The 13,580-nt window shown below is 44.3% G+C and overlaps 1 protein-coding gene across 6 annotated transcripts in view; it reads right to left on the bottom strand.

Moving 5' to 3' along the window:
• Window positions 1-399: 399 nt before the first annotated feature.
• Window positions 400-13,580, bottom strand: part of dync1i2a (dynein, cytoplasmic 1, intermediate chain 2a) — a 32,188-nt gene continuing 19,007 nt past the window's right edge. For all 6 annotated transcript variants that reach the window (XM_061693013.1, XM_061693014.1, XM_061693017.1 and 3 more), the window contains 7 exons: window positions 10,350-10,496; window positions 10,162-10,275; window positions 8,555-8,688; window positions 7,491-7,635; window positions 6,118-6,258; window positions 4,768-4,893; window positions 400-1,033 (listed from right to left, as the gene is read on the bottom strand). In XM_061693013.1, the coding sequence (XP_061548997.1) occupies window positions 920-1,033; window positions 4,768-4,893; window positions 6,118-6,258; window positions 7,491-7,635; window positions 8,555-8,688; window positions 10,162-10,275; window positions 10,350-10,496 (921 nt within the window). In that variant the 3' untranslated portion in view covers window positions 400-919. The remainder of the gene's footprint in view (window positions 1,034-4,767; window positions 4,894-6,117; window positions 6,259-7,490; window positions 7,636-8,554; window positions 8,689-10,161; window positions 10,276-10,349; window positions 10,497-13,580) is intronic.

Genomic DNA, 13,580 nt, shown 5'->3' with positions numbered 1-13,580 from the left:
GTTTCTAAACCCGATAGCTTCCCACTCACCCAATCAGTAGGGCACATTAAGAAGGTAAATACGGTGAACCCCCTGCAGGATTTGCATATTTTTTGGGGGGAACCCGTGACCATATTGAGGATCAGCGGTTCAGAAAATTGATAGATGGATGCAATAAAACAAAACAATCTAGAGTGAACCCAATCTCCCCAAATCTTTGAGTTGTGTATTTTTTATAAAAAAAAAAATAAAAAAAAAAAATAACTTTTCCCATTTTTTTAAACCATTAAGTGACATCTCAACTATTTGGTAGAGACCCATATTTGATAAACTCTTGCTTTTTGTGAAATAATATAAGGAAATATAAAATGCACACTTTTTTCTGTCTTGGTTGTTAAAGACACATATCACCACTGCCAAGACATTATCAACTTACTTTATAGATCTTTAAATCACTGAGTGTTTACAGCATAGATGATCATCTTATGCATGGAGGACATTCTGGTAAGAGCTGTAAGGAAACATTACATTTAACAACAGAACCCTCTGGACTTATTCATGTAGATGAGCTACAGTTAGAGATGTTAACATTCTAAAGATGTGATTGCTTCCATAAAATGGAGGAAGAGAAATAAAAGGAGGAATGCGGTGCAGAGAGAAAATATTTGGCTTGAAGAATTCATGTACGGCGGGTGTCAACATGACCGAGCTATAGACGGGGAGTTGAATTTCAAATGTTTAAGGCATTCGGTTGAAAAACAAACAAAAAACATTTTGGGTTTTGCAAGTGTGGCTCTGATGTTTGACCTGTTCCCAAAAGCTGGAAATTATCGGCTGACTCGTCTCTAAGCAGGGAACTTTGAAGCCGGCATCAGAGCGGGGGTCGCATTAACGAGTCCGCTGATGGTCCCTGAACACACTGCGGCAATGTGCGGCGTCATCACGCAGTCAGACGCTGAGCCGCCAGCTCCTCTGCGTCGTCTCTGTTTTCGTTGATCTCGGCTAGCGTGCGGACGAAACGGCTCCACTCGTCGTTCCGCGGGGCACCGATTTGCTGGGGAGGAGAGCATGACGGCCATCAAAACTGATCTGACAAATCTGATCCATTCTTTTAGGGCGGCAGCGAGCAAATAGTACCCATCCATCCATCCATTTTCTACCGCTTATCCGAGGTCGGGTCGCGGGGGCAGTAACTTTAGTAGGGACGCCCTGATTTCCCTCTCCCCAGTCACTTCATCCAGCTCTTGCGGGCGGATCCCAAGACGTTCCCAGGCCAGCTGAAAGACGTAGTCTTCTCCAGCGTGTCCTGGGTCATACCCGGGGTCTCCTCCCAGTGAGACGTGTCCGGAACACCTCACCAGGGAGGCGTCTGGGAGGCATCTGAATCAGATGCCCCAGCCACCTCATCTGGCTCCTCTCGATGTGGAGGAGCAGCGGCTCTACTCTGCTCTACTCTCACCCTCTCTCTAAGGGAGAGCCCGGAAACCCTGCGGAGGAAACTCATTTCGGCCGCATATATCCGGGATCTTGTTCTTTCGGTCACGACCCACAGCTCGTGACCATAGGAAATTCTGTCCATAAAAGTTATGAACAGAATCGTTGACATAAGGCAGCCTTAGCGGAGTCCAACCCTCACCGGGAACGAGTCCGACTTACTGCCGGATATGCGGACCAAACTCTGACTCCGGTCGTACAGGGACCGAACAGCTTGTATCGGGTGGTTCGGTACCCCGTACTCCCGAAGCACCACTCACACAACCCCCAGAGGGACACAGGTCGAACGCCTTCTCCAAGTCCACAAAATACATGTAGACTGATTGGGCAAACTCCCATGCACCCTCGAGGACCCTGCCGAGGGTGTAGAGGTGGTCCACTGTTCCACGGCCAAGACGAAAACCACACTGATCCTCCTGAATCTGAGATTCAACTTCCCGACGGACCCTCCTCTCCAGCACCCCTGAATAGAGGAGGCTAAGCAGTGTGATTCCCTGTAGTTGGAACACACCCTCCGGTCCCCCTTCTTAAAAAGGGGGACCACCACCCCAGTCTGCCAATCCAAAGGCACTGTCCCCGATGTTGCAGAGGTATGTCAACCAGGACAGCCCCACATCATCAAGAGCCTTGAGGAACTCTGGGCGAATCTCATCCACCGCCGGGGGCCTTGCCACCGAGGACCTTTTTAACCACCTCGGTGACCTCAACCGCAGAGATAGGAGAGCCCGCCTCAGAGAACCCAGACTCTGCTTCCTCAAGGGAAGGCGTGTCGGTGGAATTCAGGAGGTCTTCAAAGTATTCTCCCCACTGGCTCACAACGTCCCGAGTCGAGGTCAGCAGCATCCCATCCCCACTATACACAATGTTGATGGTGCACTGCTTCCCCTCATGAGACACCGGACGGTGGACCAGAATTTCGTCCGGAAGTCATTCTCCATGGCCTCACCGAACTCCTCCCATACCAGAGTTTTTGCTTCAGCAACCACCAAAGCTGCATTCCGCTTGGCCAGGCGGTACCCATCAGCTGCCTCAGGAGTCCCACAGGCCAAAAAGGCCAGATAGGACTCCTTCTTCAGCTTGACGGCATCCCTCACCGTTGGTGTCCACCAATGGGTTCGGGGACTGCCGCACGACAGGCACCGACCACAGCTCCGGTCGGCCGCCTCAGCAATGGAGGCGCGGAACATGCTCCACTCGGACTCGATGTCCTCCGCCTCCCCCGGAACATGAGCAAAGTTCTGTCGGAGGTGGGATTTGAAACTCCTTCGGACAGGGGATTCTGCCAGATGTTCTCAGCAGACCCTCACAATACGTTTGGGCCTGCCACGTCGGACCGGCATCTTCCCCCACCATCGGAGCCAACTCACCACCAGGTGGTGATCAGTTGGCAGCTCTGCCCCTCTCTTCACCAGAGCGTCCAAGACATGCGGCCGCAAGTCCGATGACACGACCACAAAGTCGATCATCGAACTGCGACCTAGAGTGTCTTGGTGACAAGTGCACGTGTGGACACCCTTATGCTTGAACATGGTGTTCGTTATGGACAATCCGTGATGAGCACATAAGTCCAATAACAGAACACCGCTCGGGTTCTGATCGGGGGGCCGTTCTTCCCAATCATGCCCTTCCAGGTCTCACTGTCATTGCCCACCTGAGCATTGAAGTCCGCCAGCAGAACGATGGAGTCCCAAGACTGAGCGCTCTCCAGCACCCCCTCCAAGGACTCCAAAAAGTACTCTCAACTGCTGTTTGGGGCATAGGCACAAACAACAGTCAGGACCCATCCCCCCACCCGAAGGCGGAGGGAGGCTACCCTCTCGTCCACCGGGGAGAACCCCAACGTACAGGCGCTGAGCCAGGGGGCAATAAGTATACCCACACCTGCTCGGCGCCTCTCACCGTAGGCAACTCCAGAGTGGAAGAGAGTCCAACCCCTCTCGAGAGGACTGGTACCAGAGCCCAAGCTGTGCGTGGAGGCAAGTCCGACTATATCTAGTTGGGAACTTCTCGACCTCACACACCAGCTCGGGCTCCTTCCCTGCCAGAGAGGTGACATTCCACGTCCCTCGAGCCAGCTTCTGTAGCTGGGGATCGGATCGCCAAGGTCCCTGCCTTCTGCTACCGCCCACCTCGCACTGTACCTGATCCCTATGGCCCCTCCCACAGGTGGTGAGCAGATGGGAAGGGGGACCCACGTTACCCTTTCGGGCTGTGCCCGGCCGGGCCCCATGGGTGCAGGCCTTCGACGCCCACCTTCCAGGCTTGGCTCCAGAGGGGGGCCCCGGTGACCCGAGTCCGGGCAAGGGAAACCTAGATCCATTTGTTTCTTTCTTCATAGGGATTTTTGGAGCCGTGCTTTTTCTGGTCCCTCACCTAGGACCTGTTTGCCATGGGTGACCCTACCAGGGGCGTGAAGCCCCAGATAACTTAGCTCCTAGGATCATTGGGACACACAAACCCCTCCACCACGATAAAGTGACAGCTTCTAAATAGTATTTGACTAAAAATTTATGTTGATTTATTCAACATGTACATGAGTAGCAGGCATTCTCTTTGTCCACTTGGGGTCGGCGTCCTCACATTCCTTTGTAGCATCTGTGATTTTGAGTGTGTATGGCTTTAAAAGGCGAGGCCTGGCCTGGTTAGTGACGTGAATGTCAGCGAATGAAAGTGTAGCGTTGGCTGGCTGTTAACCGGTTAAGCCAGTCTGCATTTTGAGTGACTGTGTGGGTAGTGGCCATTGGCAACTCGTGTATAAATGAGTTTATTATGTTTGTTTATGTATTGTTTATTCCCTTTTGAAAAATGACCCCTGAGAAGCTTTGAGGCAGATTTAATTGAAAAGGAAATAAACAACATACAATAATAACAATACAACCCAACAGGACAGGTAACACAAACAAATAAATGTTTGCTATTTGTTATTTACTGTCTACAAAAGACTCGTTTGTTTTTTCGCCAGGGGAATGATGCAGGTATCATTTTCGTAGGTCAACCACATCTTGAATGATGTTATGGTATAGAGCGAGCATTACTTAAGATACGAAGTATTTCATGTATTACCGAAGAGAGTTACTTCTACAATGCGTAATCAGATTAGTTTTTCAAGGTAACTGTGGCAACACGAGTCATCACAGAGATAAATCTGATGTCACACATGGTGGCGGCCATTGGTATGGGTACTTTGACCTGATTTCAGTAGATGCTAAAACCTGACCAATCTCACCGTACCAAAACAAACTTAAGTTAGACTGACATGTTCATATAATCAGTACAAGGTTCAGGCTTACTCACCTCCCCAATGTCATACACCAGGACACGTCCGTCGGAGTCTCCCACGGCGATTTCTCTTCCAGAAGGAGCCCATCGGATCCTGTTGAGGGCCGGGTTCCCGTCCACGGTCACGCTGGCTGTTGGGACCTGAAAGGAAGTGTGTACAAATAATAACGACATCAAAAGAAGTATCATGTCATGTGACCTGCATCCAGCCAACACTTCCAGAAGTAATGGGTCTTCGCGTGCAGTTAAAGTCCTGGTAATCCACAAAGGTCGAATCAAGGCAGCTGCACTCTTCTTGTTTGTTAAATTTTTTTATGTCTTCTTTTTTCCCCCCAAAAATGACTTAAGCAATTATGCAATTAGGCTAACGAAATGTAATCCATAAAAGCATGGCCGTCCCCATGTTTAGACCTATAGTGGTGCCTTGAGAAACAAGTTTGATCCATTCTGTGACCACGCTCATCATGACTAAAAACAGATAAGATAATTTTTTCCCACTGAAATTAATGGAAATGCCATTAATCCATTCCAGCCTTCTCCGAAAAAGCGAAAGTTGTAATGTGCATTTTAATGAGGAAAAAAAATAGCACCTCATAATATTGTACTTATAAAAAAAATGCAGTAATGACATATTTAAATAGAATTTAAAAATTAACAGTTTTTGTCACATTGCATCAATAGAATTCTGCTTCTTCGGGTGTGTCCGCCTTGGCCAATTGTAGCGGGTATACGCCAGACAGATATATTGTTCATTGGGGAGTTATTAAGAATCTCACTTGAGCAATACGCAGTCCTTGCCGCATTGTAGCAGCCAATAATATTGCAGTGCAGCGTGTCCCGTCTTGAACTTAAGTGGGATTTATAATACTGTCAAACTCATCAGTACGGCACTAATGTTAGCCGTTCTACAAAGTGAATTAAGAATATGACTGTGAAGAGTACTATTACAGTATATTGCCCGTCTACATTTTGTAGCTTTACCAATTGTGTTCAATCCTTTGCTTAAGGGCTTAAAGCACAGAAACATATATGCTAATTAGCGTTAAGATAGCAGGGCCTTTCTTCAGGGAGTTTGGCTGTTTTAAATACACAAGGTGTAATTATGTTTATTCTATGTTTAGTATGACAGTAAACTTCAAGTGGGAGTGGCAAATAGCACAAAACCTGGTTTTTTTTTTGATGAATTGTTCACTATTTTCCAAACTGCTGCTTATTGTAAAGTGTGTCAACTGCCAGCATAAAGTGACCGTATGAGTTCTGTGCTTGCAAAAAAATAAATAAATCATAAAAAAAGATAAAATTAAAAATCTGTTGAAATCACATACTGTAGGTTTTTTTTCTAGTGTGTTGGTGGTAATGTTGCACCTCAGTGTCATTGTTGAGGTTCCACAGGTCCAGGTGGCCCACACCGTCCACACAAGCGAACAGAGCTGGGTGAGTCGGAGACCACATGACGTCGTACACGTAGTCCGAGTTGTCCTCAAACGAGTAGAGCGGCTTGTTATTCTACAAACAACACAAGAGCGTGTCATAAAAATATTACTGCTAATATGCATGTATAATTGTCATTTCAGTTACTCCATTGCACATATGGTGAGCATTCCATAAAATACACCTACACAAGCCAATGCAATTTCCCTCAAACTTTATGTAGGCAAGGTACCCATTTTACATTAGAAAAACATCATGGCACACCACAAAACAAAAGTTTCACAAAAATTATATATACAAGAATGATGATGATCATATCTCAATTTACTAACTCAGAGTGAAATCTGGGCCTGTTTGAAAACAAAGCTATCATTCTGTTGTATGAATGGCAAGGGATGGATACAAAGGTAAATTGTGCCTTCTGCCATCTAGTAGAAGAGCATTTCATTGTTCTGCCTGTCACTATACCTGTACTCGTATACCTGTACTTGTATACTTGTCGCGAGCATACAGTAGATGAACAAAGATACAATATTTGTAGTAAATGCATCCATCCATCTATTTTCTGAGCCGCTTCTCCTCACTAGGGTCGCGTGCGTGCTGCAGCCTATCCCAACTGTCATCGGGCAGGAGGCGGGGTACACCCTGAACTGGTTACCAGCCAATCGCAGAGCACATAGAAACAAACAACCATTCGCACTCACAGTCATGCCTACGGGCAATTTAGAGTCTCCAATTTATGCATGTTTTTGGGATGTGGGAGGAAACCGGAGTGCCCGGAGAAAACCCACGCAGGCACGGGGAGAACATGCAACCTGCAACCTCCACACAGGCAGGGCTGGGGATTGAACCCGGGTCCTCAGAACTGATTATCTCTCACGGCACAGCAAGAATCATTGGTATAATGCGATTTATTTATTTGTACCTTTCATGAAAGTAGAGAGTACAATTCATAAAGATGTTACACAAAATCTGAAGTTTTGAATCAACAGTTTTTATGACTGCAAAAGAGTCGTAAGATGATAATTCTTATGTCTGCCCCTAACCTAAACTCAAACTTTTTTTTTAGCTAAACAAGGTAACCAAAACCTCAAACTGTACTGTTAAACATGATCATCTTTATCAATACACATTTCAAAAATGCAGCTATTACTGACTCATTAAATTGTGCAAGTGTGCCTAAATGTTGCGGCTGGTGCGGGTAGGACAACAATGTGTAATGCAACTGTCCTCCTCAATGACAAGTTTGTCGCCTTTCCATGCAGGCCACACTGTTGCAATCATTTGAGTCAACAGTCCCGTCCTACCTTGGTGCTCCACAGTTTGACTGTCCAGTCAAAAGAGGAGGTCAAAAAGAGATGGGAGAAGTCCAGCGGCCCAGCGGCTGTGTGGCAGTGGATGCCTGTGATGGGCCCGGGGTGGCCCTCGAACATCTCGCTGATGCCTGCTTTGCTGTGGAGCACGCAGACAGAGAGAGAGATAACACCAAGTGTACCAACATGGTGGTTGACAAGTTTGTTTGATTTAGAAAATATTTTTTTATACACTCATTCCCACATGGGTCCTCTGGATGCTCACTCAGCTGAATAGATATGCTAAATTCTCGTGTGATGTTATGCATGATGGTGGTGTAACAATATTTGTGCGCCTTATGCAGTATATTTTTGTTCAAATTCCAATTTTTATGACTCACGGGTCATTTCAGAGGTTCCACTGTATTTAAGGCACTGACTTAAATCCAAAGTGCCGATAATTCCCCTCCAACACGTATTGCAGAGCAATTATCCAACTGAAGCTCAGATAATTAACACAGAGCGGTAAATACTCAGCGTGAGAGATGCTTATGCATTATTAAACTGCAGTGACAGTATCATACTATTGTAAGTGAGGTGGAAAATGATCGGGCCAATTACGGAGTTGTGTGAGCCGAGCAACGATCACCTATCGGCGGTCTCCCGGCATACTGAGGGACATTTCAATTATTTGGTCTCGGGCTAATACGCATCTCAGCAGGGGCTCCGCCTTAAGCCGCATTTGCACGGGAATCATCCGGTATGAGCAGAGATGTTTAATGGCAGCAGTGTGGATGAGCTTCAGGTTAAATTCCTGCTGGGACGGCAGACTGTAAACTCAGTTTCTCAGTGTTTGAAGGGGAAAAAATTATTCGCCTCTTCCTTGTATGTGTACCCTGTTGTTGAACAAGCTTTATGTGGCCAACTAACAGGCAGAGAAGAAAAACGTGGCCACTTGGCAGGAGTAAAAACCTAAAACAGCAGGAGGTGGATCGTTGGGAGTTTTGCATTGCTCTGTGATGTTTATTTGACTCTCTGAGTGTTCCATTTTTGAACCTCGAGGCTGCTGATGGACGCACCTTCCATGACGACACGACATGTAGACGGAGCCGTCTTCACTGCCCACCACGAAATTGTTTACATCTCCCAGTGGGAAAGACATGGAGGTGACGGCAACGGCTTTGGACTGCTTAAACACCAACTCCATGCTGTCCTGTGGAAGGGAGAGGCTTATATCAACACACGTTCAGCTAAAAATATGAATTAAAAAAATACTTCATTAATTATATTTGCATAATTTAAATTCAACTGACATTTTATTAAAACAAAATAAATGAATAAATCTTGTCTGACAATGTGTGGTTCCTCGCAATGGGGATAAAATGACAGAGCTAGCCAAGTTAATTTCCTTCAAAGTTTAACACATTCACTGACATTGACGGCTTTAGAAGTCAAATATCCATGTTAACTGGAAAGAATGGCAGTGAATGAGTTAAAAAAATTAAGTCTCGCTTGCAGGATGAGTAAGAGCCAAAAAAAAAGATAAAACCAGTGCTGGAGGCTGAAGGGAAGGAATTTGGTCAAACTGTTTATATGGGATGATTCGGCTGGACAGAAAACGTATGAAACTTCCTTGACTTTAATATGTGTACGCCATCTGATGTCAAACCAGGTTTAATCTGGATGTGATCAAGGTCAGGTAGTTTAAACTGAACATGAAAATCCTATTGACCATGGTCAGACAATGACACCTGTCAAATATCATCGGATCATGTGGTAGTTTGTTGCGCTTATGTCAGCTCTTATTACATTTTGTTCCTTTGGATTGAGATGCATCTGGATTCAATGTTGCCTCTTTTCAACTATTTTGATCCCAGAACATAGCTGATCACTCATTGATATAACAGACAAATATGCAGTACAGTGGTCTCTGGGTGCTAATTCACTGCCGTGGATGTTTATATTCATCAACTGGAATCCAACCGTTTACTGCCACAAACGTATATATTCGTCAAGTCCTGAGTAGTGAGTAGAAGAAAAAAATTAAGTGATGAATCTCAGCTTGTCACATCAATTATGAGAGAGAAATGCCGACACATTGGAAATCAGATAAATTTAGGGCCATCACACTCCAACACTGGATTTATGGTTTAATAAAAGTATGTGTCGCAGTAGGTAGTAGAAAGTGTGTGTTGTAATTATAAGAAAATATGAGTAAGTTCATGGAGTGTATTATGAACACTATGGAAAGAAACCAGCCGTGCAGTTAGTGTAAGGTGTGTTTCATTGTCATAAACTGTAAATAAATTATTTGCCATCAAAAGCCCTTTCTCAGTCTTGTTTTTGTTGTTTTATTGTTGGAGGTGTCACAAAAGCAAAACTTATTAGCATCAAAGTCATTGTTTTGCTTGACATGTTTCTTTACACAAAAAGCAAACTTTCTCCACTTTTTTGTCAGAAACTGGTGTTTTTGGCGAAAAAAAAAATTAGTAATCTTTCTTTTGGTTTTTGGCTTAAATTGTCACAGAACACAATACTCTGTGGGTCTTGAAAGATCACTCAAAATGCTCTACAACGCTGACAATATGGGGAACTCTGCTTTAAAAATGGTTGGCAATGAATGAGTTAATGTAAATATTCCACTGAGCACCCACACAGGAAAGTCTCACACACATTGCAGACGTACTTGTGGCTGAGAGAGCATGTCCAGACTCCAGGAGCACATCTTGCCATCAGTGGAGATGCTGATCAGGTTGTTGGCGTTCTGGGTGCCAACCACGTTGACACAGTAAACCGGGTGCTATAGCGACAGCGGACGCATAATTTAAGAGAACAGCTTGTGACACAAGGCAAAACATCAACTTTAAAAGGTACCGTATGCGCGGCTGCAGACAGGGGTGTCCTCTGCACTGGAGTTCTCTTGTTGCTCCTGTTGTCCCACAGAACAATCTGGCCTGAGTATGTGCCCCCGACCACCACATTCGGGTGGAACTTGGCGAAGGCAGCGGACATAATGGCAGACTGTCAAAAATTAGAGCAAAGGATTACAGCGATATAGATAGCGTGCACAAAACACATGCTGGATTGATTCTAGCCATCAATGCTGACTCGTCACAACAGGAACAGTTTCAGTGATTCTCAGTCAAGTGTGGTATTAGTACCACTAGTGGTACCCAGGCTCCTTCAAGCGGTATGCAAAAGAATCACTGAATTAAACATTCAAGCTGTTACGGTCGCTTAACTTCTTATTTTTTTTACATTTTTTATTTATTTATTTATTTTTAATCTCATAGAGTACTTTTGTTAAGTAATGTTGGTCATTATGGTGGTACTTGGCGTAAAAAATTTGAGAACCATTTGTTCATATAGTTCACTTTAGTAGAATGAGATTGGCAACTAGTACATACACTCATAAGCCATATATATATATATATATATATATATATATATATATATATAAATTAACTTTATTCTTGTGAAAAAGTATTGATTCAAAAGTTATGGATTTGTGTAACATTTTGTATTGTAATCCCTATTTACGTGAAAGGAACAAACAAAAAAAATTTCTTCTTAAGATAACATCTCAGTATTGACTCAGTTCTTTACCACAACTAGAATAATACAAACATGGTTAAATTAATACACATCAATGCCAATCAAAACCAAACATGGTATTCTTTGCAAAGGCTGAATTTTTAGTGCAGCTCTTGTAATGAGCTCATTAGAATGTCGCTAATGAAGTGTGTAGTGAGGCTAAATCAGCTACTGAATTAGCCGCTATTTTGATCACTGATTAATTTGAAAATGAAATGGAATTGTTATTTTTTCCTCTGAGTTTCTCGACTACTCTATGAATGACCTTAATTCTGTTGTGGCCAGAAGCAGACATTCATGGATGTCATCTAAAGCTTTGGTGGGGAAAAGCCGGTCGAATTTTTGCCTATCCTCCTTGAAAGATAGTGTATTGTTTGACTGAGGAAATAGAGGAGCGATATTAATTGAGTGGCTGCAAGATGATGTATCAACAAAAATAGTAGCTGTCACTGCTCGTAACATCAAGCTGCCGTGATGTTTTAGAAAGATTTTTTTCCCCAGGTGTATGCTAAGGGATCGGGAGTGCATACGTGAACGTGGAGGCCATACACACTACTGAAACTAACAGAGGCTCAATTAGCCAGTGATCTAATTTTTCCACTTTGAGTACACTCCTGCCTTGAGAAACGAATATAATTTGTTCCGTGACCATGCTTGGAACTCAAAACACCCTGATCTGAAATCATCTTTCTACATTGAAATAAATGGGAAGGACAATCCGTAATCTCAGTGAGATGAGTGACTCACTTAACTCAAACTGGTTGAGCCATTCCTACGACTTGGCCGAGATACATTATGATACAAAAATTAGAGGTCTCTTTGTCTTTCATTAGTATGCTGCTTCTTCCTCCTTCAAACCAGGAAGTCAGAAATGCAAAAATCATGCCTGGCATGTAGACTGTTTATGGTAAAACCTTGAACGGTAAGAATAGTTTGGTGACTCATGCAAGTGTTAGAGACCTTACCAAAGAGAATTAATTTACTTGGTACCACAAAAACACTTAAATGTCAAATCATTTTTTGATAATGTACTCAGCCAAATGGTTGATATGTTGCGTTATGGTCAGTTTCAGAAAATAAGAAAAGGAAACTAAAATGTAATTTAAAACTTCTTTTCATCCATTGCTGTAAATATGAAACATTACATTGCATCATGGCGGCCGACTGGTTAGACCGTCTGCCTCACAGTTCTGAGGACCTGGGTTAAATCCCCGGCCCCACGTCTCTGGAGTTTGCATGTTCTCCCCGTGCCTGCGTGGGTTATCTCCGGGCACTCCGGTTTCCTCCCACATCCCCAAAACATGCATGGTAGGTTAATTGAAGACTCAAATTGCCCATATGTGTGAATGTGAGTGCAAATGGTTGTTTGTTTATACTGTATGTGCCCTGCGATTGGCTGGCAACCAGTTCAGAGTGTACCCTGCCTCCTGCCTGAAGATAGCTGGGATAAGCTCCAGCACTCCCGCGATCCTTGTGAGGATAAGCGGCTCAGAAAATGGGATGGATGGATGGACATTGCATCATGATTATGCTGAATTAATTGCTTTACATCGTTTTGTGAGTTGATATTAGTAAATAAGGTAAAAATCTAGAATAAATACGGAAAAATTAATTTTCACAAATTACCTTTCAAATAAATGACAGAGTCATTAACATTTCTACCATTGTTTGAGGTTTTAATTATAATTTAATTTAAAGCTGTTTTACAAATATTGGATGGCGCTTAAAACATTCCACTGTGCAAGGCGACGCACTCTTCTCGCGCTCATACCAGAAAAGTCTGATGGTTATCTTTATGATGATGACGACCTAACTAAAGATCCTGATTATCAGTCCACACAAGCAGAAGGCATTGAAAATAGCTTTTTTTTCATCCCTGGATGAAGAATTTCCATCAACAAGCAGATCTACCGGCGGCACGGTGGACGACTGGTTAGAGCGTCAGCCTCACAGTTCTGAGGACCCGGGTTCAATCCCCGGCCCCGCCTGTGTGGAGTTTGCATGTTCTCCCCGTGCCTGCGTGGGTTTTCTCCAGGCACTCCGGTTTCCTCCCACATCCCAAAAACATGCCTTAATTGGAGACTCTAAATTGCCCGTAGGTGTGACTGTGAGTGCAAATGGTTGTTTGTTTGTAGGTGCCCTGCGATTGGCTGGCTACCAGTTCAGGGTGCACCCCGCCTCCTGCCCGATGACAGCTGGGATAGGCTCCAGCACGCCCGCGACCCTAGTGAGGAGAAGCGGCTCAGAAAATGGATGGATGGAAGCAGATCTACCAAGAAGCTGCTCATGAGAAGAGCAAAAAAGGGCAAACATACCCTCAAAACTGTTGCTTTAGATGAGCCAAATCACAACCCTTGACTCAAGTTAACACTGATGTTGAGGATTTCCAGGCTCCAAATTCAAGATTTGAACCCAGCTGAAGCTGCGCACTACTAGTCACCAATCCATTAGTCCAAAACACTCCTCACTGATGAGATGATTGAACATATTCTACCGATCTATAGTCTGCTC

This window comes from Phycodurus eques, chromosome 12, assembly GCF_024500275.1.
Source record: "Phycodurus eques isolate BA_2022a chromosome 12, UOR_Pequ_1.1, whole genome shotgun sequence".
In the NCBI taxonomy this organism is placed as follows: Eukaryota; Metazoa; Chordata; class Actinopteri; order Syngnathiformes; family Syngnathidae; genus Phycodurus; species Phycodurus eques.
This window is presented reverse-complemented; position numbering and strand designations above follow the sequence as displayed.